Below are 25,505 nucleotides of genomic sequence, written 5' to 3'. Positions count from 1 at the left end.
CATTGGTTTTCCTTTGCCAATCGTCAGCTACAAAGTTTTGGAATCAATCTACGAACTTCACAAAATTCGAGGGTGTAAAATTTATTGAGATTCGTTGAAAAACAGCTGAGCTATGACAGCTCAAAGTTACCGTTCCAACTTTTTTTGAGGCTTGGTATTTGGAGTGTTAAAGTACTATGATAAATTGTAGAAATTCTTCGAAATTTGAGGTTTAAATTATCGGGCGTTGGTGTTATAAAATGATGATGACAAATCATCATTTTAAATGTGAATTAAACTGTGGAGCAGACAATTTTCTAATCATACAAGGTAAGCATTTCATTTTTAAAAATAGGAATCGCAACTTTAAAATAGTAAAACCAGAAACGCCGGAATTAGCCACTTACCTCGATTATTATTCTTCCGGTGGGACGACCATCGATTTCCCGGACCGGCACTATCAAATCGAATATCTTCTGCACCCGTCGCTGGCCTCGGTTGGCGAGACGTTGCCGTTGCCTTTGAGCACCGCCGAAAGCCTTGTTTCATCCCACGGCACAGATTTCGCGTTATCAGTGCGTACGTCACGCCCAGTATGACCAACGGCAGCACCAGCAGCATCACATCCAGAAACAAATTGTAGGCCCGTTCGTAGCCCCGATCGAACCATAGCTCCCGGCACTTGTGATGGCCTGTATGGAGGTGAAAGTAACGAACAAAAAAACATTGAAGTGTTTTCTTTGATGAGGCCAAACCTCCCCCGGGCGGGTATATGATAAATATCACAGACAGAGCAATGCAAATAGGTGATTAAAAGTTTTCCCTGAAAAGTTTTCCACTTTGTCACCAGAGGTAAAATTAATTCATTCACCCATTGCTAATCGGCATTAGGCGTGGGGTTTTGGTTCTCACCTTGATTGGTTGGTATAAGCTTGCTGAGGGCGGCAATCGGTAGCATGAAAAACAAACTGCCGCACCAAATAAGCGCAATCAGACGATAGGCGTGGCTCAGTGTTTGCCAGCGACGCGACCGCAACGGATGGCAGATGGCGTAGTAGCGCTCCACCGAGATCACCACCAGCGTCCATGCCGATACCGCCACTGAAGACGCTGTGGAAGATATAATGGTTGGCATTAGTTAGGATCTATATAGGTATCGAGTCGGATATCCTCGTGACGGATCAAATAATGTGAACGATTTACTAAGTCTTTGACTAACCTACATAAATATTCGATTGGGAGTCTCATTTTTTAATTGGATTAGAAGATTATAGTCATTCAGTGCGGCGAACAGCTGTAGCAGCTCATTACTCATTGACCGACCCAACGGTCGACCGGTTGAATTCGAAAAAGGACTTTTCCGCTTAAGAAGTAAATTTTATCGCCCACTCAATTTACAGTGTAGATCCATCGTAAGCTGCAGATTTATACAGTCAAGCAGTACTGCCTGATGGCTTGCGGTTAGCTCAGTCGACCCAAATCAATTCGGTGAGCCTCAAGCCTCAATTTCTGATTTCTGCTCGGCATTCATTGTTAAATGAGTAGGTGGATTGATTACGGAGTGTAACCTTTTTCAAACAGTTGTCAAATCAGTGGGCATCATCGACTGTGTGTAAGTTTGAGGTTGGCAACAGGTGTGGACAGAGAAATTGTTGACCGGTGTTTTTTAATTAAGCCTTTTGAAAGTCTCCGTGATTTCAATATTCAGCTCGTTCATACCAAGCATTTAAGAAAACTCATTTTGAATTATTTGTGGTTTTGTCACAGCAAAAAATATTATAAATTGTTCATATTTCCGATGGTATGTAGCAAAAAATATGTTGATACGTTAAATACAATAACACGGAAAGAAATCCGTTACTGCTGTTATGATTAGAAAATCATGAAACCAATCATTTTAACTTATCATGAAATCATGAGCAATAACTCTTCTCCCACGAAAATTAGTCATGGTTCGAAAATGCGTTACTTGAATGCATTTCTTTCAAAGCTCGTAACTCTAATTTTCTACCCGGATATCACTTTGAACCCTCTGCCTCAAGTGATGTGATAGATTAATAGATTAATGGTAAACCACAAAGCAGACATTGAAAAGCAAGTTCTACTGAAAGTGTTTACTTGATCCTGAGGCATGCTATTTAATAATGTGTTGTTTTACCAACATAACACAAAAATAAAGATAATGAACTGAAAATTGACATCATAAGAGACACTTTTCATTTGACAAACATCAATGTTACAATTTGTTCGAATGTATTCTTACATATTTGATGTGATCGTTGTTGCTAGAATAATATTCCGAGAGCTGGCGTTTAATTCGATTGTGAATTTGGAACACCATCAAACGAAAATCAGAAAAATATTTTGTTCAACCACTTTGATTATTTGTTTCATAGATATAACAACACAAGCTGTATTTATGCACCTAAATATTATGAATAAGACGATTTTTTTGCAAGAATTCGACAAAGTTTCTTTTTAAGAGGCTTGATTCACTCGTGTTTTTTCATGCAGTTCGTTTAAGTGTAATTCTGAAACACAAAATCAAAACTGAAGTAATGAACACGTTATCTCTTGCGTCGTTTTTCAAAAACAGAATATTTTCATTTTAAAAGAAGTTCGCCGTGCTCTTCACTGAATTTATATTGCAAAAATCACATAACGCCTGAAGTTATTTCCAACAACTTCAAGTGCGTTACCTTTAAATTTCTTCGAAATCAGTCCGAATGGATCATGATCCGAGAAATTGTAATGGTGTATTATCATAACATGAAAATATATTATTTTTCCCAAATCATGACTCGTTTTGCTCATTTCTAGAATCGGAATTTTGCCCGTGAAGAGAATTCACAACCAATAACTTATCACTCTCCTAGTGGGTAAATTTTTAGAAGGTAAGTAAAGTAAGATATCTTTCAGGAAAAGCCTTATTGTAATTCATAACTAGTAGCGACGAAGGATGAATTTCCATCGAAAGTAAACGATCAATCAACTTTACAAATAATTTCATATTTATTCTCGTTGCCAGTATAATGATTCGCACTAGATTAATTCTTTGAAATGAAAAAGTCACTTCACTATGGGGTATCTTTACAAAATTCGCCCTTGAACAAATTGATAGAACTTAATCGTGAGTACCTCGGGTTGTACTGTTTTGAGGTAATATCAGGCAAGGAACGCAATTACCTTCAACCAGCAGAGGCAAAAACAGACCTGTAGGATCTGCATAATCAAACGCTCAGGTTGTGCTCTCATTCGCTTTTGAAGCGTCTTTTGGATTGGCTCTAACTAGATTCTAAAACTAAATTCTGGTCCTGAATTTTGAACTTAATTTTAAGTATACAATTTAATTTTAGAAATCAGATTCAGAATTCAGTTCCAGGATACAGATTCAAAAGTTAAAATCAAGACTATGGAACAGTATTCTTATTCTAGATTTTGGGACTTGATTTTTGGAACTGATTTAATTTAAGTTCGGAATTCGTATCCAGAATAAAAATTCTTCAACGAAATTCAAAATTCTGAAACAGAAGTCAAGAAATAAATTCTTGATTCTGGAACAAAATTTTAGGTATGAAATTCGAACTAGTTTTGAAACTGATTTCTGAACTTGAATTTAATTCCTGATATCAGTTTCAGAATTAAGGTCCTAAATTCAGTTTCTCAGTTCATTTTCCGAATTTAGATTAAGCATACTGGAGTCGAATTCGGAACTTAGGTTCTTGAATTAGATTTTGGAACTGAAAATAGTGCCATTGTTTTGTCGTGAATACGACTTACTTTACTATGGGGTGCCTTTTCAAAATTTACCCTCTGAGAGAGTGATAAGTTTTTGATCGTGAATATCTCTTGTATCTAACGAATCAACATAATTTTGGCTACATGCCATCGGAAATATGATCACAATTTTATGATAAAATTTTCATTTGTGTGACATAATCTCCAATAATTCAAAATTAAACTTTTCTGAAATGTTTGGTATAAACGAGTATCAAAGAGGATCTCGTATTTTGAAAGCTCATAGCTCAGTGATCTGTGATAGGATTTATATAATTCAACTACCAATAGAATCGAAATTTTTCAACTTAAACGTGTATAGCAAAAGCATTGAAGTATTTCAATAGTACACTATTGAAAAATGTATCTCATCTGACCCATGCCAATCAGAACGCGTTCTGAGGAAGAGAACAAAATATCTGCTGCTGTACAACAAATCGTTCGAGAAAAATGTTCCGAACAGTGCTTAATATCGTAGTGAGTTCCACAATTTGGTCCTTCTGGAAGGCAGGAACGAATCCCGTACAGAATCCTGATAGTTTCTTTCAATGAAATGCAAATCCAAAATGAAATAATCGACATTAAAATTCTGTATGCGGCTATTTTTATAGCCGTTAAAACCGCCCATTAGTGAAAAAGCTACAAACGAAATCACGTAAAAAGAAATTTCTTAACAAAAATTGGATCAGTTTGGATTCTATCGCCACTGCGAGCAGATGTATTGTATGTCGTTTGCAAAGCTAGTTTCGCTTTCGACAATAGCGATTACGTCACAGCCCCCAGTTGTTTGCATTGGTGAAAAAACAACGATTGAGAGCATCACACCAAATCAGCCGTTCTAATGGCTCTAAAAGTTTTCTAAAGAACTATTCGGATTTCTTGCTCGCAAATCGAAGGTAAAATCTTCAGTTTAGTGCAAATCTAGAACAGTTTGATTAGATTTGTGCACTTTTCGCTGTGTGAAATTCACAGTAATCGAGATCAAGTGAAGTCTTCTTTGTTTTTGCGAAAAATGTCAAAAAGGGGAATGCTTGCATAATTCATACGATTGATCTACTAATTGATATTCGGAAGTGTTAAGGAACATGTCAGTTGTTTTCGTATTCACGACATCCAGTTATGTCTCTGACATTACCCACCCGCCTTTTTTAGTTCGGAATTCGTATCCAGATTTTTTTTCAATTATAGAGGTTTTAACCTTAAGGTCATTCATCTCTTCGGGCCAGAAACACTTTCTGACCCTATGTGCGGGGTTGGAAATCGAACCCAGGTGGGCTGCATGAAAGGCATCGACTAACCCATCACGCTGTACCCGTCCCCTACGTATCCAGACTTCTTATTCTGCGACAAAATTCTGAATTATGACACAATTCTAAATATAATCTTAAGATCTGGATTCTGAAACAAAATTTTTAATATGGCCTCCGTATCCAAATTTTAAAACTGACTAATTCCTGAGTTCATTTCCAGAATTAAGATTAAGCATGCTGGAGTCGCTTTCGTAACTTGGGTTCTGGGACTTGATTTTGGAACTGATTTTGGTACCTCAATTCAGGTTCTGAATACAAGTTCAACATTCAGCTCTAAAATTAAATTCGGATTGTAAAAATTAGATTCTGAAACTGAATTCCGAATCTGAATTTTACTACTGATTAGTCATTCCCTGGATCCGTATTAATTCCTCAATTCAGTTCCAGTCATACTTTAGAAAATTACCGTTACAATTCTGAAAGTGAAGCTAAAATAATGCAAAATTCACACAATCATTTATCTAATACGAACATTTATTGGTATTTGGAAGTGTGAAAGAAGCATGTAAGTTTATTTCGTACTCACGTTCTCCAGTTATGACTCCTGCATTACCCTCCCATCTTTTTTGTACGGCACATTCTGTTATGAATTGCAGGGTTTAAAAATGGAAGTGAATAAAAAGACAGGGACAGTCAATGTCACTGATAAAATCTTTGTGTTAAAATTGGAAAAATCACAGTGATATTAGAAGTTTAGCGTCATGTTAGTAGTCGTAGTATCGACTAGTGATGGGCGAGCGCTCACGAGCCGTTCATTTGAATCGACTCGTACCAATGAGCGGACGAACCACGGCTCTTCAAAATTGAACCGCGGCTCTCAAGCAGAGCTGCCATTTTAAAATCTGCGTTTCAACTTGGAAAATCTGTGTGCCTGTGTACGCCCAAATTTGATTGCGTTGTTGGTTAAACGATGATGTTTTCTAATGAAGCAGTCAAAAATACATAGAACATTTATCCAGCAGTGAATTTTCAAAGAATTCTGTCGTAATTGGAGAAGAAAAATAGATTTTTTTCCGAAACGGAATTTCAACTAATTTATTTCAATATCCCGCTTCCCCGCACACGGACACCTCTAGTTGTGAAACACAATTTTAGATCGCCCATACCGCTCATGCATTTCCGTGGCTCTCACACTCACTCTCTCGAACCGCTTGTCCACATTGACGTTTATTGAAAAAGAGCCAATAAGCCGTTCAATTGAACCGGCTCTTACGAAAGAGTGTTCGGTTCAGAGCCGCTCATTGAAATGAGCCGTATTGCCCATCACTAGTATCGACAGGGGCTAAAAATAAATTTGGACAAATATGGTTGAGAAAAAGTGAAGGTTTTGCAGTGCGTTTGATGAAATGGATGGAATGAAGTCTTGGGGCTCTCACAGAAAAGATCAAATTTCATGACATTCTATCCACTAGTGTCTGAATAACAGCTGATCGTGTCAGTTCTAGTTTTCATCGAGCTATGGAAAAAGATGCACCAGCTCATTAATGAATAAAAAGTACGGGTGTTTAATGTCAGATACATAACTGGATGTCATGAATACGAATATGACACGCTTTATGCTTCCGAATCCGAATCGGTAGTTAATCGATTGTTTGAATTGTGCAACTTTCCCCTCTTTTATTACTAGAAATTTAAACGATGCGCCTAGAGTAAATAACAGATTAGTTACATTGAACATTGGGAAACGCAATTAAATATTATGAAATAAGCAGTATAGTTCTTTATAATAAAATAATGGTGGCTCTTAAAAGAAATTTTTATGAAAGCGTTTGTGATGGAGAGTGACGAGTTGAGTTAGTTCAGCACGCAGACTCTGAATTCTAATCCCATATTCCGGAACTAAGCTCTGAAACTTGAAGGCGATTTTTCGCCCTGACTATCAAAATGAGTTGCATAGAGTACAGTAAAGCAAAATTTCTCATAATTCTTTGGAAGTATTATTATGGTTCTAAAAAGAACCGAATATAAGAAGTCTGGAATAAAAAACTGGACCCTGAGTTCAAGAACAAAATTTAGAACCAATAACAGACTCAGAATCCAGTTTCTATTCTAGAACTGCAATTTCGAAACTCAAATTAGTTCCGGAATACAGTTCCAGAATCCAGTTTCAGCACGCAGGCTCTGAATTCTAAACCTATATAGCGGAACTACAATCTGAAAATTGAACTTCTCGTTATGATTACCGAAAACCAAATGATGGCAGGTGCTCTCTCCGTCGCTGATGGTTTAACTCTCGCGATGGCAGTCTGCTCGCCTTGAAGGCCAGCAAGCGAATGAAAGTTGCTACCTGAGCGTTTCAGGTTTTAACCACGCAAAAGGCGCCCTCTCCGTCGCTGCTGGTTGAAGGTTTAACTCCCACGACGTCTGCTCCCATCGAACGCATGAAAAGAAATGATCGGTTTTCACCACGGTTCCCCTTTTATACGCATTCAGTTGAAGATATGTGCCTGACTACCTCAAAATCGTCGTCCTTGCGCGAAAAACTCAAGCGAAAGTAAAGAGTTTTCCGCATTATTTTGAAATTTTGAGAAAACTTAATTTTTGAGTTGTTTGTGGTTATCTCACACTGTTCAAAATATTATCCTAAATTCCTGATCATATTTTTGATGAAATGGTGAAAGAATTATGTTGCTACCATTAATACAAGTCGAGATATTCACGATTAAGTTCTGCCCATTCTTCCATATGGCTAATTTTGAAAAGGCACCCCATAGTAAAGTAAGTCGTATTCATGACAAAAGAATACAATTTGATGTGCTGTTCGTATATATCCATTACTTAATTTGCTATCGTTTTGGTCATTTAACGGTTAAAAGATCAAAATTGAAAGCAAAAAAGTACGGGTGTGTAATGTCAGAGACATAACTGGATGTCGTGAATACGAATATGACACGCTTTATTTATGCTTCCGGATTCGAATTGGTAGTTGATCGATTCTTTGAATTGTGCAACTTTCCCCTCTTTCATTACTAGAAATTTAAACGATGCGCCTAGACTAAATTACAGATAAATTACATTAAACATTCTGAAAAGCAATTAAATATTATGAAATAAGCAGTATAGTTCTTTATAACAAAATAATGGTGGCTCTGAAAAGAACTTTTTATGAAAGCGTTCGTGATGGAGAGTGACGAGTTGAGTTAGTTCAGCACGCAGACTCTGAATTCTAAACCCATATTCCGGAACTAAGCTCTGAAACTTGACGATTTTTCGCCATGACTACCAGAATGGGTTGCATAGAGTACAGTAAAGCAAAATTTCGCATAATTCTTTGGAAGTATTATGATTCTAAAAAGAACCGAATAGAAGAAGTCTGGAATAAAGAACTGAACCCTGAGTTCAAGAACAAAATTTAGAACCAATAAGACTCAGAATCCAGTTTCTATTCTAGAACTGCAATTTCGAAACACAAATCAGTTCCGAAACACAGTTTTAGAATCCAGTTTCAGCACGCAGGATCTGAATTCTAAACCTATATTACGGAACTAAAATCTGAAACTTTAACTTCTCGTTACGACTACCGAAAAGCAAATGAGAGTTGCGACCTGAGCGTTTGAGGTTTTAACCACGCAGAAGGTGCACTCTTCGTCGTTGCTGGTTGAAGGTTTAACTCCCACAACGTCTACTTCCATCGAACGCACGAAAAGAAATGATCGATTTCCACCACGGTTCCCCTTTTATACGCATTCTGTTGAAGATATGTGCCTGATTCCCTCAAAATCGTCGCCCTTCGCGAAAAACCCAAGCGAAAGTAAAGAGTAAACTTAACTTTTGTGTTGTTTGTGGTTATCTCACACGGTTCAAAATATCCTAAATTCTTAATCATATTTTTGATGAAATGGTGAATGAATTATGTTGCTACCATTAATACAAGTCGAGATATTCACGATTAAGTTCTGCCCATTCTTCCATATGGCTAATTTTGAAAAGGCACCCCATAGTAAAGCAAGTCGTATTCACGACAAAACAACGGTAAAATTAAATAATTTGCGGTATGCATTGGTCCACCATCCCCCGTATTCTCCAGACCTGGCCCCCAGCGACTATTATCTATTTGCAAACCTGAAAAGGTTTCTCCAGGGAAAGAAAGCCTATTTTTTATCGCTCTAGTTGTAGATTATACGGAGGAATAAAATGGTTTTCACGGAAAAAATGACATTTTCCTAGTTAGACCCGGGACTTCTCATTCCGAGCTGTATGTGGTTGAACACTAAATCGATACATCTGCTGTGTACAATTCGCCTTTACAACTTGACTCGAAATTTACAGAACTGTCCGACAGAGGTGGTGTCATGTTTCATTAAGATACGACTCAAAAGTTTCTTAAAGCTTAAATAGATGCAAGTTACCAATTATTTCCTTGTTATTAAGTCAATAAACACTTCTAACGGACTATTGGTATTGAATCAATTGTAACATCTATCCCAATGCAAATCTTTCAATAAATTCGTAATCAGCTGACCTAGATATTCCATATCTGCTTCTAACTGAAGGCTTCATCTATTCGCCAAAACATCCGTCAAAAACTTAAAACGTGGGTTCGCTGAATAGATGATTACTTCGAAGCCTGTATGGCACTAAACATACCAACCACATACAGCAACATCGCTCATGGCAGTCGCGTCGTAGTTCATAGTCATATGCCTAATCAAAGATTTACAATTCGTCATGGCAAACCGCGATGAGACGGATGATGTGCGGGCTCTGCTGTGTAATTTTTCCCTTTTCTCTATGCGATTTCGTTCAGCTTTTCGTATTAACATCAGCGGACAGCTGCAAGTCAGTGGAAATAGAAGATAAAGTATATGAGCAGTGGTTCGCGTAAAAGCTTAACCCAACCACAATCCTCGTTCCGTCGTCCAAAAGAGTGGAGTAAAGGCCCGAGTCTGTTGTGGCGGTAAAGGGTCTGATGTTGCCATTCGTTTTCAATCTATTCAAGACAGAGATTGTGCATCATGGAAGGGACCATTCATGCATTCGCATGGTGTTTATGGGAATGCCAGATACCAGGCGTGTCCATCAAAGCAATCGAAAAACCGTTCTAGTGAGGCACCATTTGATGGTGTGGTGAATATTGAATTTAAAGCAGAAAAATGTTGCGATCCAAGGCAAGCTTATCCCTTCCCGGAATTACATTACATTTCTACATTTCAAGTTCGGCTTGTCAATCAAATGGCACGCAGTTTGAAACGGAGCTTGTTTACTTCCTGTTGGATGTTTTGTATGTCTACATCTAGATATTGTGGTGCTTGTAAAGCCACTTATATTTATTTCAGAATGTTGATGTCCCTACTTCACTTCGACGGTTTACATGATTTGTTTCGAAATGAAGCAATGATTACGAGACTGCGCTTCGAATTTTCTTAAGAACGATTACTACGAATGTGAGTGGAAATTTGACAATTGCACGTGTCGAAAAACAGCGAATTGCCAATCAAAGTCGAATTTGTTTATTTCCTCCATGGGACTCCGGCATATGACGAGAGTTTTCCTGAATTCGGAAAGCTTCAATATCATCTCAGCGTGTTGATATCTATTCTTTGTGGCAGCTGTCAACATTCGCTCAAATTTCTGCAAACGAAACTTCTAGGCTACTTCCAGTTTGCGAGTGGTTCGTTAGCTTAACTAAACAATTTAGAGAACACCCATCAAACACGGTTTAATATCAGTTCTCCGTATGCGGCAGCCGGCACTATCCAACCAACAGGCAAGAGTAACTCTAACTTCACTCTACGGGGAACTTATTGTCATTATGTTGACGGTGATGCTTATCAAACATTCAGAAACAACACATCAAACAGCGTAGCACGTGAACACCTTGTCGAATTTGAAAACACTGATTCAGACACAGCCTACTGCGGGGGATGTCTCGTCAATATCATGTCACTTGATGTGCTGTCATGGCGACAACCGCGATAAGGGCCTCCGCACTGACAGTAAACACCACGCTGCGAACATCATATATCTTCATTAGTTGCTTTCTTTTGTACTATAGTCAGTTAATTTGGATTATTTGGAAGAGTGTGACACACTGCAAGTCACTATCACCCGGAGAACAGTTGACCACCGATCCTATGTGCGGTCGGTTTGCAGGCGTTGACTCCATCCATTGTGTTGTGATTTTGATGATGACTCCATGAGGGGTCATTTCCGAGCGTTCTCTCTCTCGCTTGCTTTCTGTGCCGACGAGTACGGGTGTCATTTCATACATGGCGCTGAAAACATTATCTGTCTGTCGCACGTCGGATTTTATATGATTTCGGTACCTTCCCGGAGGATTCCACTTGTGTCGTGTAGGTTGACGATTTTGCTCTAGATCAATGAAACGAAGTTTGGCCATTCAAGCTAACAAAAGAAAAACAAAAACCCATCAATTTAATGATGGCTTTCCCTGTACTTTTCAGAAAGACTGAACGTCTTCTGCGGGGAAGGCTTTGAAAGTTGAAATGGTCACACATCAGTCCTAATAACTTACGTTGACAAAAAAGAGAAACATCTCCGCTGTGGCATTTTTATTAATTATTTATTATTCGTGACAGTACTAAACACTAGGGCGAGTCGGGTTCGTGATGATGGAAGAATACAACTGCAAACGGGGAACATTTTCTCAATCGCGGATTCTCATTTTGCAATCATTCAAAATTTCAAATCTATGAATCCCACAATGTCCATTTCGACATATCGGAACCCAAAATTCTGGAGCAAAATTCTAGATTCTAGAACAAAATCTGAACTTCGAACAAAAATTTTAGAAACTTCTGAACCAGAATTTGATTCCTAAATTCAGCTCCGAAATTCATATCCAGAACTCTGAGCCTGCTGGTTGGAATTGACTTCGAAACGTAAATTATGTAACTAGATTCTGAAACTGAATTGACTTCTTCAATTCAGGTTCGAAGTTGAGCTCAGTATTCAGTTCTAGAATTGAATTCGGAGTCTGGATTCTAAGAATGAGTTCAGTTCAAGAATTCTAGAATCAAATTCATGAATTACCCTCAATCTAGATTCCGAACATGAATTCTTTAACTGAATTCGAAGCGAGTCTCTAAATTTAGTTCTTTAATTCAGTTCCAGTCCCTGAATGTTCAGGTTCTAGTGCAGATATATAATTATAATAGCCAAAAGTATTCAACAGTTGTAAACATCGGATAAATTTTACATATCTGTTCATTTAAGAACTATTTAAATTCCCTCATTTGAGTATGTAAATCTATTGAAAACAATTATAATATTTTTGTATTTTGTTACTCTCATTAGTTCCGTATTATTTACTGGTATGGTAGAATATGTTTGTCGTCAATAAGTCAAGTTTTAATATAGGATTCTGGAAGTTAAGCAGTAAAAGTTGCAAAATCACACAATCCTTCAACTATTACAACGATTATGGATATCCGGATGTCAGTTTAATTCGTTTTCACGTCCTCCAGTTATGACTGGCTTTTTTCATGCGAACCAGTGAAATTTCAAAAGAAATGGACACTCAATTGTCACTCCGAGAAACACTCCCGATAGTAAGGATGTGGAGCTCGATCATGCTTAGGTCTGAATTCTGGACCAGAGTTTTGGGTTCAGAACCCAGTTTCTCAATCCAGGATTAGAATCCAGTGAAGCAGAATTCTGGCTTAGAAATCAGTTTTCTGATTTAAATTGCACAATTCAGTTCCAGAAATGAGGTTCAAAATTTGGACTCAGAATGCATATCTAGATTCCGTTCCATAATTCAGGTCGGAATTCAGTTTTGAAGTTTTGGTCCCAGCATTCGGTTCAAAAATGCGGGTGGGTAATGTCAGAGCAATAACTGGATGACGTGAATATGAATAAAATTAGAACGCTTCCTTCAAACATCCAAATATCAGTGAGTTGATCGATTGTGTGAATTGTGCAAGCTTACCTCTTCTTCACTACTAGAGTTTGAAACGATACACCTACATGAAAGTTCGGATTATTTGCATTAAACATTCTGACACAGTTAAATATTACGAAATAATTTGTATAATTCTTTATTATAATGGATTACTGAGTTACTGATATCGCATTTATAGCGTTCATAACCGATTATTATCTTCCAATGAAGAAAATTAATTCGATCAATGATACAATACAGGCCTATGATATGAAAAGTATGAAATATATCTACGGCTTTCTGCATTGATGTTTTTAGCAAACACTAAATTGATCATTTTCACTTCCGCTTTGCATATTTTAACAGATAAGTAATTCTAATAGTTCTTTAGATAACATTTAGAGCACTTAGAATGTATGACGAAATCGCTCTTGTTTACAACTTTTTCCCAAATGGGCAGTTATAGCAGCTCTCTGAATAACAACAAACTGAATTTTGTTGTTTATTATTTCATTTCGAAATCGCATATTTTTGTGAAAGAAACTAACAAAATGCTGTACGGGATTCATTTCTGGCTTTCAGAAGGGTCGAATTATGGAATTCTCTGCGATATTAAACCATATTGTTTCGAATATTTTTCTCGAATGCGAAGCAGTCAAATGCTGGCTTTATTTGTGCTCATTTGGTGCGAAGTTCGCACCGCGAAAGTGCACAGAGCTAATAAAATGATTCTAGATTTGCACTAAACTGATTATTTTTACCTTCGATTTGCAGAGAATTAGTCCAAAGTTGTTTAGATAACATTTAGAGCCTTAGAAAAGGCTGAACTTGTAGAATGTTCCCCATCGTTGTTCACTTTTCGTTGAATTTTGCTCCAATGCAAACGACCAGCAGCTGGATGACACAATCGCTCTTGGTTAAAGCGAAACTCGCACTGTGAATGTTCCGCAGCGTCTTTGATACGCGCTGAACCAAACCTTTCAGAAAATTTTTATTTTTGAATTATATGTGATTGTCATACAACTGAAAATGTTACCATAAATTGATGATCATATTTCCGATGGCATGTAGCAAAAATTATATTGATACGTTAGATACCACAAAATATATTCACTATCAAAACCGTATCATTCTCCCAGAGGGTAAATTTTGAAAAGGCATCCCATAGTAATTTAAGTCGTATTCACGCAGAACATAGTTCCATAATTCAGGTCCAGAATTTTGCCCTAGAATCCAGGTCCAGATTAAGGTTCCCGAATTCAGTTTTAGAATTCACATCCAGCTCCTGAATCCAGAATTTACTACAGCTCCTGAATCCAGACCTTTAATTCAGGTTCAGACACCAGATCCTTAATTAAGAATCCACGTCCAGAATTTAGGTATCAAATTCAGGTTCAGAACTCAGTTCCAGAATCCTCGTTTTGAGTTCAGTTCCAGAATCCAGAGCTATGATCTATAGAATTTTTCTGCTACAAATTATTCGAATCATTACCAAAAACAAGGTATTGAATAACAAAATTATATATCCGTTTCAAGAATTTCAAGACATTTGGTACAAACAATTTTTAGTATTGAAAATATGTTGCCTAACATAGTCAAGTCAAAACTTTCAAAGTTTATGACTTACATAGTTTGTATTAGTTTAAAATGTATTTTGGCCACAATTTACAAAAAAAAAACTGAAACGAATAATAAGAAGTCCCAAGCCTAACAAATGTGGTATACCTAAACTCTAAAAAATATACATTGTATTGGACCAAAAATGCACACAAGGATTTGAACATTTTTTTATGCACAACACAATCGCAATCTATATTTTCGAACTGTTGAATGGTTTCGGCTGCCGAGACATGTTTCCTAAGATGTGCCTTCGTTAATGCCCAAAATTCCTCAATTGGTCGAAGTTGTGGGCAATTTGGTGGATTCATGTCTTTTGGGACGAAAGTGACATTTTTGATAGTATACCATTCTACCGTTGATTTCGAGTAGTGGCAAGAAGCAAGATCTGGCCAGAAGACAACAGGATCCTTGTGGCTTCGAATCATGGGTAGAAGTCGTTTTTGTAAACATTCCTTGATGTATATTTCGCTGTTCATTGAAGCAGTGGTAATGAAGGGTTTCGAAATCATACCGCAGCTACAAATTGCTTGCCAGACCATAACTTTCTTACCAAATTTTTCGACTTCAATCGATGTCTCGGACTGGTTTAACACTTGCCCATCTCGCACCGTATAATATTGTAGTTCCGGCAAGGATTTGTAATCGAGTTTCACGTAGGTCTCGTCGTCCATGATTATGCAGTTCAAATTTCCAGCAAGAATCGTATTGTACAGCTTTCGAACCCTCGGCCTGATCGATGCTTCTTGTTTCGGACTACGTTTTGATTGTTTCTGCTTCTTATAGGTTCGAAGATTCAAACGTTCTTTAACACGAAGAACATTTGACTTTGAAGTGCCCACTTCACTTTGGCCACATCCCGAACTGAAACCTCCTTCTTTTGCTCGAACGCCTTCAGTATACGTTTATCCAACTGAGGGTTAGCAGGACCTTTTTTTCGACCCGTTTTCGGATTATCCTCAAAGGTGTTATCCTCACCGAACTTCCTGATTGCATTTCGCACGGCTTTTTCACTTACTCCTTTCATTTTTGCTATCTTTCTCAGTGACAGTCTGCACCATTTGTACACAATTTTTCGACGTTCTGCTGAAAGTCCACACATTTCGAAACAAACTAATGAAAACGAATAAACAACTGCACAAGTGGTTAGAGAAGAGTGTAAACAACAGGGCGCAGCCATAAAAATTGACAGATTCTGAACCATTGCGAAAAAATATAAAAACTACAAGGATCAGCCCCATGGGGTTGTTCGAGCCATTGATGTGGAACAAGGCAACCAAAATTTCTAATGATCTACTTATATCTTAGATCAGCTTAGATTGATCTTGATTAGAAACCAAAACCGAACATTGTTGGTTTTATAGCCGATGAAATTACACCAATATGCCAAATGTATGCAATTATATCTTTGTACATACTTGCGATACGATTTTGATATTTAAGCTTCTCTTCACCAAGCTTGTGTTCAAGTTTTGTATGCAAGCTGTTATTTTTGTAGCGTTAAGTTTCTCTACTATTCTGCGATTTTGGTTGAAGCGATAAACTCTTTCTCATTATCAATCGAGTTCATCTTATATAAATTAGAAGTTAATCTTATGCACTCAAAATTTACCCTGGGGTAGTTCTCAATTTCTCAGGCGAAACGACATAACATGGAATTTCATCCGATCTTGCATGACTCAAGATCAGAGCATACCAATCAAAACTTCACATCGTTTTATGGTACTTTTTATCTTGCTGTCCAGCAACATCCTACCTCTAGCATGCTAAGCGTAGGACTGAAACGTTAGCTATAATTTCGCTTCTATTTGTTGGTTCGCGTGCTTCCAACAGCTTCGCTTTTGCATCTATTGACCAATCAGAGCGGTGCTTTCCCATTGATATATCGCTTACTCCTTCAAAACCGTCGTCTATGGCAGGGAAATCCGATATGCCGGAGATTTTTAGCAGACAAAATAGGACACTAATCAAAATTTCAAGCATTTATAATTGAAAATACGTGACTTGATACATTCAAAACGAATCTTAGAAATATTTCCAATCAAGTGATGAAATGATGTTTAAAAGTGATACAAAATATACTGAGCTGTAAGTGTTTATAACCTGACCACATTTCTACGTCTATTTTTCCTTGAGTTTCTGATTTGCATCCCTATACAGAAAATAAAGATGTGTTCCACATCAAAACTGCAAAGCTTCTCGACAATGTTTAAAACATTCCTGATTTTGGCATAGCACGGAACTAACACATCCCAAGTAACCATGAGGCGATAGCACGAGGTTGGCATGAAATCAAAATTAATACGACATAAAAGTCGAATTGTAGCCTTAGCATTGCCGCTATCGAGCAATCAATCTGTGCATTATATCATTTATATCAGCTTTACAGTGGCATGTAGGACCGAAGAGTCTTCACAATTATGAGTCAATAATTCGAGATAACTGAAAGGGTTATTTTCATACTATTGTTGTTGGAGAAAAAGCTTGTTCATCGTGATATTACAAAGTGCCGAAACTGTTGCACCAAAATTGCAGTCAGCTCCAATCACACATCCCAAATGATTACCCGCTAGATGATAGATATGTTAAATGCATACATTGTGTGACGGTGGTCAAACAACCAAAAGTAAATCGTTGCTCCAAGGTACCTTAGCTCATGACAATTCGAAGCCAGACGGTCTACTCGTGAGCAAGAATATTATCCAATTGAACGAAACAAAGTACCCGCAGCTAATGCCACGAATGAACACATACCCGGTTGGGAATCGCTTCCTTCGCAATCAGTCGTAATGGTGAAGCTGCAGCAATGGGGATGGGCGCTTCTTTGCCAACCCCATCAAACAATCCATGTTTCCATTTGAACTTCAACTTTTGGAAGCCATTGCGATTGTGATTACATCGACAAAGGAAGAAGGGACCAATTGTCTTCAGTTTCAGCGTTGCACTGCCCCAAGCAAACCAGCATCCAAGATGGTAATAGTGCCGCTATTAAAAGCGTGATCATTTCTGGGAACCTGAACGTTTGGCACGGGATGAGGGACAACACAGAAGACGGAATCCGAGTCGGGCGCGGTTTGATGTGAAACTTAAGCTTTGTATGGAAACACTTTACGACAAAAGCGGTAAAGGAAATGCACAGTAAAGTGGTATACTTGTGAATACCACTCAAATAGGGCTGTTTGAGTTGTTCTAATTCTATATTTATCTAATCTGCGGATGCCTGAACCACAATTCGACTGATAAAAATCTGATTTTCATAGGTTAACGATGTTGTCTAGGTGCACAAAGGGCCGTGACCGATGGTTATGAACGATGGAATCCACAGGAACAGAACAGCAGAGGGAGCAGGGTTCCATTAAAGCAGAAGTTTTTGTCAATATCCTATTTTTTTCTGGAAGCGTAAAATTTTCGTCCAGGAGCAGCTTGCTTTGATAGTCGAAAGTTTTTTACCTGGCAGATTATTTCATGCTGTCTCATTTCCATCTGCGCTTTATTAAAAACGGTGGCCTAAATATGGCAACATTGCTGTGGACTCCCGCGTGACGGTGTCATGAAACCGACTACCATTAGCACCTTCAACCGTTCGACGGTAGAAACAATGTACCCCACTTACATGCATTATAATGATAATGATGCCCTGCAGAGAGAGAGGTATCGTTATGAAAGCCTTTCACTTCGGTTCGCGAAGTAGCGAAATATCACTGAAAACTCAGAGTGGTGCTTTTTTTTGTCCATTTCCACTAGAACGTGAAGGGAAAATTTCAAGCCGTTTTAGTTTCCAAAATGGTACTGCACTACCCTGGGGCTGTGAGTGGAATATATAAATACGTACACTTTCCCAAGTGAATGTCACATCAGTCTACCAAAACATGATCCACTTGAGCACTGAAAGACTCGCTCGGGTTGGTTGTTGAAACCAAAACAACAAAAAAAAAACAATTCTGAATAAACTTACTTTGCACCCAACCCAAATTTTAGTGCCATGCTACCTTTGAACCTATGCCGTAGCTCGACTGCCAAATTAGTCGGTTTGACAGCAGTTAGCTCAAAAGCTTTAGCTAGTTTTAGCTTCCGGCGAAAACGACATAATTCAACCATCTCAGAACGATCGCAGCAATCTGTTCTGGTCTTTGACAGCTGAAACGACACAAACAAGATAGTTGTTTATCATTATTTCTCCATCGTCGGGTAAATTATGTCTCTGTTTGGTTAAGGCAAACTAATTTACACTATCAGATGAAAGTGAAAACTAGAGAGTCCTATGCTTTCAGTTCCCATCAAGAACGAATGAATTCAGACTACCATTTTTTGTGGATTTTGTAATTTATCCGGCACTGATTTTTGGGTTTCGAATAAGATAATTACTTTTTGTCGTCAGAGTAGATAAGCTGTTATCAAACAATAATTGGTGGTTTTACTGTATTATGAATTGGAATATTACGATTCATTTGGCAATAAAGAAAAAGTAGTTTCAAAGGCCGATGAGTAAGTGAGGACTTACTTCGGTTATTCTGGTTCCAAGTTCACGGTTCCAGAAGTACCGGAAATAGTGGTCAAAAAGTAAAACGAGACTCAGTCAATTTTTAGATTTGAATAAAAGTTCCTATCGTCTCATAGGGTCTAGTGCGATAATACAAAATAAAGAAAAAAATTAATAACTTGACAACTGTTTACAAATTGAAAAGGTTATATTAGTTTCTACCCAAAGAAGGTTTCTTATTTTAAAAAATTAATTAAAGATTGAAAAAAAAAATTTCTTCACAGAATCTTCTAGTGATATTTTTGAAAATATAAGTAATATGACAAAGGCAACGTTACACCATTAGGTGGATTGAAAAAGGTTTCTTCTTTCAAACTGAGACAGTATGCTTAAAATGGATTGAATAGTACACCAGTGTTAGTACTTTAGCTGATTTGCTGTTGCAGTAAAAACCTGTAAGATATTTCACACATGATTACACAAAACCTCGATGCGGTATGTACCCAATAATGCTTATGACAGACATGTGATATCGGAATCACTGTACACCATGAAATCACATGTCTGTCACCCTGAATCACGGTGGTATCACGCGAGCATCATGATACAACGGTGATATCCGTACTACGGTCTTGCATCGTTGTACGTGCAAAATCACATAACTACTTACTGTCACCAGCGCCATTGACGAGTGGTGGTGAACTCAAGAACCGATATTTCTCGCTGCTAAATGTCAAATGATAATAAAATCGTCATAAACAGTACTTTGTAGGCTTTTCATTTTCGGAAACAATAAATTATCCCAACTAACATTAAAACATGAATTCTTATAAAGAAATTCATGGAAAAAACGCGGTAAAATATTGAGTTCTGTTGAAATAAATAAAGTGATTGATGTGTGGAGAGAAAATGTAGCCAAAATGTATGCCAAAATGTGCAAAGAACTGGAATGTTACGGAATTCTTCTAACCCCGAACGAATTGCGGACTCGTATCAACAATTTATCTAGAAAATATAGGTAAGTTAAATTGTTTTTCAACTATGCATAATAATTTAATCTGTTTCTTTTTTCGTTTTTAGATCGGAAAAAAATAAAATGGGTAAATCAGGTGGTTCACGATCTGTATGGGCATACTTAGAGACGCTCAATGAATTTTTACAAGCATACAAACAAAACAATACAGTTGATTTGATGGATGAGAGCTTAGTTACAGGTGAGAATTTCCAATGAAATTCGATTTTATAAATATTAAATTTATTTTACTTCGTTGTTTCAGTTTCTCATACATCATCTGAAAAATCTCTTGGTTTAGAGAATTCGAAGGAAATGAACTTGGAGGATTTTGAGTTCGACGAAGACTCAGAATACTGTGTGCTATATACACAAGTTTCAGAGCCAATATCTCCTCAATCGCTTAAGGATGAGTTTCCGAATAATGGTAAGTGAACCGTTAAATTCTATTCTTAAGAATAAAAAGAATTTAAAAAAATGGTCTTGTAACTGTCATAAACTCAAATATCCATATTATAAAATGTACATCGATTGCTTTATTGGTGTAGACATAGGATATTTGTTATAAATCTTCAATATAATTTATTTATTCGATATTGAAATTTTCTTTCAAAAAGTATTCAAAATTTTGTATTCACTTTCCAGATGAACCTTCGACGTCCGGATTATATTCAACAGAAGCATCTATACCGTCATCATCTAGTCTGTTGTCCGTATCTTCTACGAAACCGTCTAGCTCAGCTAAACATTCAAGAAGAAGAAACATTCAAGAACAGTTATTTGAAATGGCGCAGAACGAAAATGAAAAATTTGAACAGTTCTTGAAAGAATCGCAAAAGATTGATCAGCAGGTGATTGAGTTGATGAAAGAAAATAATCAACTGATTGAGAAAATGATAAACAAAATGTGATTTTCTTATAAATGTCCAATTTTCGAAAAAAAAATTTAAATTTACCCAAATGTCTCTTTAATGCACTTCGCACGGCAAATCCTGATTCACTGTCAGCTCTAATGGGTATTCCCCTTTGTGGTTGCGGTCTTGAAGGATTCGTTTTCCTATCTGCAGTCCATGACTTGTTAATTTTATCGTTTCGATCATTGCATATGTTGTGTAATATGCAACATGCTTTTATAACACGATTAGCATTAGAAATATCTACTTCTAATCCTCGACCAATCTTTTGAAATCGTGATTTAAGATGTCCGAAAGCGTTCTCTACCACTCTTCTACATCGTGATAGATTATAATTAAACAAACGCTCATCATTATTTTGATTGGGGTCAAATGGAAATGGTTTCATTACGTTTGGAGAGAGTTTGAACGCCGAGTCTCCTATGAGAAGAATTGGCTCATTCACACCGCAAAATGTTCTGGTATATTGCTGAAATAACGGATTTGAGTCATGTTCGAATTTCAAAGACGAAATTTCGTAAATCGTTGAATCATTTGATCGCCCTGGTACTCCAACATTTATATAAGTAAACCGATATCGATAGTCAACTGCCGCGAACAACACAATCGAATGCCAACCTTTAAAATTGTAATAATCTACGGCTTCCGCTTTCGGTACGTTAACTTCGATGTGGCAACCGTCAATAGCGCCATAGCATTGTGGAAATCCGAGGGTTGAGAATCCTTTTGTAATTTCTTCAATTTTTTCTATACTTGGTGGATAGGATGTAAATGCTTCATTATGGAAAGAAGAAATCATTGCATCACAAACTTCCAAAACAAGTTCTCCTACAGTGGTTCTCCCAGCACCAAATAAACTTGCTACGGTGCGATATTCAGCAGAAGATCCCAATGCATACAGAGCAATCGCAATCCGTTTTTTTAGGGTATTGCCAATCGCCAACGTGTATCCTCCTTTGTGAGAAAAAAACATTTTTTTTACTGAATGATCCAATGTTTTCCTGTCCACTCTGAAAGTGTTCTTACACTTTTCATCGGAAAATTTTTTAACCTCTACTTCCCAGTACAATGATTGTTCTACCTGAAGTTTAAGAAATCATATTGTCATTTATGCTAATTATATAATGTATAACTACCGAACCCAACCTACCATCGACCAAATTCGACGATTCGGACTCGATTTTATCATCATCACAATTTTAAAAAAATAGTTTGTTTTCATTTTATAATAAAGTGCTAATAATTTAAATCTTCTTCGCTTATTCAGGAGCGAAATTATTTTCAAATAGTTACTGTAGAGTAAAATAAAATTAATTCTGTAATCGTACATTTTCAACTATACTGCACGAATATGTTGTGACTTGGATTTGTTTGGAAATGAGCTGTCAAAACTTATGAACGACAGGGTCTAGAAGTAGAGTGATGACATCTCATTATGGCTCACGACAATTCAAACGATTATAAATACTTTAAATGCACCTGTAGTAATACTGAACGATAAAAATCCATTCCATCAATACGCAATTTGTGTAATTATATTTGTTATATTTGACACAAAGGTTTTCTATACTCACTTCCGAAAACTCTAAAATCCTAATTAAAAGTGCAATAACCGTATTTCTATTGTATTCAAGTAATTACTCCAATTACAATGTTCATTACTTTATTGTTCTTTAAATTTTTTTTAAAGAATTAAAACCCGTTGGACGTTTTTTTTAATTATTAAAAATAATTTGTTTGTTGAGTATGGCAAACAGTGAAATATGTCTTTCACTGTGTGTAAATAGAAGTTGAATACATACGCTATTATGTGCTAAAATTGTTAGTTCCGATGCCATTATTCGAAGCAAGAAAAATTAAACTTACTTTTGTGTTGTTTCGTGCCACTGGCCCACTGTATATGCATTCTGTACGCAAAAAAACATGTCTGTCACCTCATCGTTGTACGCGTACAGCGTTGTACAGAAATCATTGTACGGAAATCACATGTCTGTCAGGGGTATAAGTGCGATCATTTGAACTCCGTTTCAGCGCAGTAGATACCCGCACCAGTGCATTCCCTCCAGCAGTGAACTACCAGTCTGTTAGTCTACATGCTCTAGCTGTTGCGGATTTTCGAGAAAAATAAAATTGGGACTCCTGCAGAGAGGGTATTATGTGAAATTTCTACTACGGAAAAAAGTGAAGAATACTCGAAAAGTAGGGACCGTTCGGTTATAAATAAAAGTGGGTGGGTTATATAAGAAATAACTGGATGACGTGAATACGAATAGCACTAACACGTATCTTCACAATCCTGAATATATGAAATCGTTCGCATAAGTTGCTATATTGTGTGATTAGTGCAAGGTTTCACTAAAGTATGACCAGTTAACGACGCACTTATTTTAACACACAAATTTATGAGACAGGGTAAAAAAGAATAAAAAAAAAAGGCGGGTGAGTAATGCCACAGACATAACTGAAGGACGTGAATACGAATAGGAATTACGATCGTTCGTATTAGTAGATTGTGTGAATTTCACAAATACACTTATTGGCGACAAATATTTCCTACCACACAATTAAATAACACGGAGTATATGAAAGTGAAAAAATAGCAACATACAATATTTTAATGTTGATTATTTCATTCAAGATTTACATATTTCAGTGAAAGAAATGATCATTTCTGGCTTACCGAAGAGCAAAATTGTGGAAATTTCTACGATATTAAACACTGTTCGGAGCATTTTTCTCGAACGCAAAGTAGTCAAATGCTTACTTTATTCCCACACGTTTCGTGCGAATTTTGAACTGCGAAAAATGCATAAATCTAATTAAATTTTCCTAGGTTAGCACGAAACTGAAAATTTTTATCTCCAATTTGTAATAAAACGATCTTTGTATTTCGTGAGCTAACATTTGGAGCCATTAGAAGGGCTGATTTTGCATAATGTTCCCCATCGTTGTCCACTTTTTGTTGTATTTCGTTCCAATGCAAACGACCAGCAGCAAGACGACGCAATCGTTCTTCTTTGAAATTGTAAAAATTTTGCTGAAACGTTAGATACAACAAAAGATATTCACGATCAAAAATTGTTTGCCTGCAGAGGTACACACGGTACGAATTATAATAATTTCCTTCGAAGAAAATATCAAAAAGTTAATTAATAATCAATTTACTGATATTAAAAGTCAGCTGTACAGACTAGAACAAATTAAACGTGTTTTATACCTATCCAATTGGTAATGCAAGAATGCAATGTAGCTGCATCATAACCGTCTTCCGAGCATGAGAAAGACCAGTAAGCGGCATGACTTTTTCTTTTCAATACTCGTAGAAACCAAACATTTTAAAAAACTATAATTTTGAGTTATTTGTGTTTATTTCATACTACTGAAAATTTTATCTTAACTTGTTTATCATATTTCCGATAGCATGGAGAAAAAATTATATTGTTGGGTTTAATAAAACAAGAGATTTAGTTCAACCCATTCTTGTACAGGATGAGTTTTGAAAATGTAAGTAAGTATTTACGACAAAATTTAAAACTGGCGCATATCTGTACGTACGATGTTCGTGCAACTATTTCAGTTTCCAATATTCAGAAGTTCCGGTGAATGTTGTAGGCTCATTCTTCCGTTGGATCGGAACCACTTCAACACGTTTCGGGCATAGTGGCAGGATGCTAGATCCGGCCAAAACTGAATTGATTCTTTTAATGCTTTCTTATAAAGGGAAAGAGACGCTTCGCAGACCTCATCCGCAAATCGCCTATCAGATCGGGAATTTTTATGCAAAATTTCGAAAATTTATTCTCTCGAACGCCCTTTGGAACATCGATCTTAGGCTTGGCAACGAAGTTGACGGAAGTCCAAATACAAATAATAATACCCCTAAGTCCCATACAAACGAACCGCCAATGTTTGGTTCACAGCCTGAACAAGTAAGCCTAGCAAATTACTCCCTTTCGTTGCGATAGTTTGAAAATGTGGAAGGAGATCGTTTCTGGCAACGCTTTATGCTAGTTGCTACGGCGCAAAACAAGTTTGTTTGTTTATGTTTTCCGTTGTTGTATTGCAACAAATTCAAAGATACACTCCAGCTAATCGATGAATGAAGAATTGCGATATTTTTTGGCAGTGATGGGACTTTATTTCATAGACGGGCCTTGGTGTGGAACATGGGTACGGTTCGTATACGTACCACGGAAACAGCGATTAGCGCTCTACACGATAAAATAAAAGTTAAAAGAGAAACAAATGCAAGCTGTGTATGCGTTTTCCCAATAGTCACTCATATATGCGTGACCCAGACAAATTGATTATAGCACGAACGGTGGCAGACACAACAGTTTTTCTTTCATGATGGATAAACTTATTAATTGAATTATTTTCTATTAGTATTATGACGTAAAGGTTCCCCGCATTTAGCAGATGTTGGAAAAATTCCTACTCCTCTGACGGGAGTGATTTGCAATGTGAAGAACGGATGGCTACCATAACGATTCGGTGAACAGTGCCGAGACATTCTAACATATAATACTGAGCAATTTCCGAAAAGCCAAGGAGCAAATTTCTGAAAAGCCAA

At 37.1% G+C, this 25,505-nt stretch overlaps 1 protein-coding gene across 1 annotated transcript in view; it reads right to left on the bottom strand.

Moving 5' to 3' along the window:
• The window catches only part of LOC131426504 (cholecystokinin receptor type A-like), a 112,109-nt gene that overhangs the window by 23,742 nt on the left and 62,862 nt on the right, over window positions 1–25,505 (bottom strand). Inside the window, exons 2-3 of the mRNA XM_058589297.1 lie at window positions 892–1,089; window positions 387–671 (exon numbers count right to left, since the gene is read on the bottom strand). Of these exons, the coding sequence (XP_058445280.1) occupies window positions 387–671; window positions 892–1,089 (483 nt within the window). The remainder of the gene's footprint in view (window positions 1–386; window positions 672–891; window positions 1,090–25,505) is intronic.

This window comes from Malaya genurostris, chromosome 1 (genome assembly GCF_030247185.1).
Source record: "Malaya genurostris strain Urasoe2022 chromosome 1, Malgen_1.1, whole genome shotgun sequence".
Taxonomy (NCBI): Eukaryota; Metazoa; Arthropoda; class Insecta; order Diptera; family Culicidae; genus Malaya; species Malaya genurostris.
The sequence above is the reverse complement of the archived record's forward strand: the minus strand, read 5'-3'. Positions and strand labels throughout refer to the sequence as shown.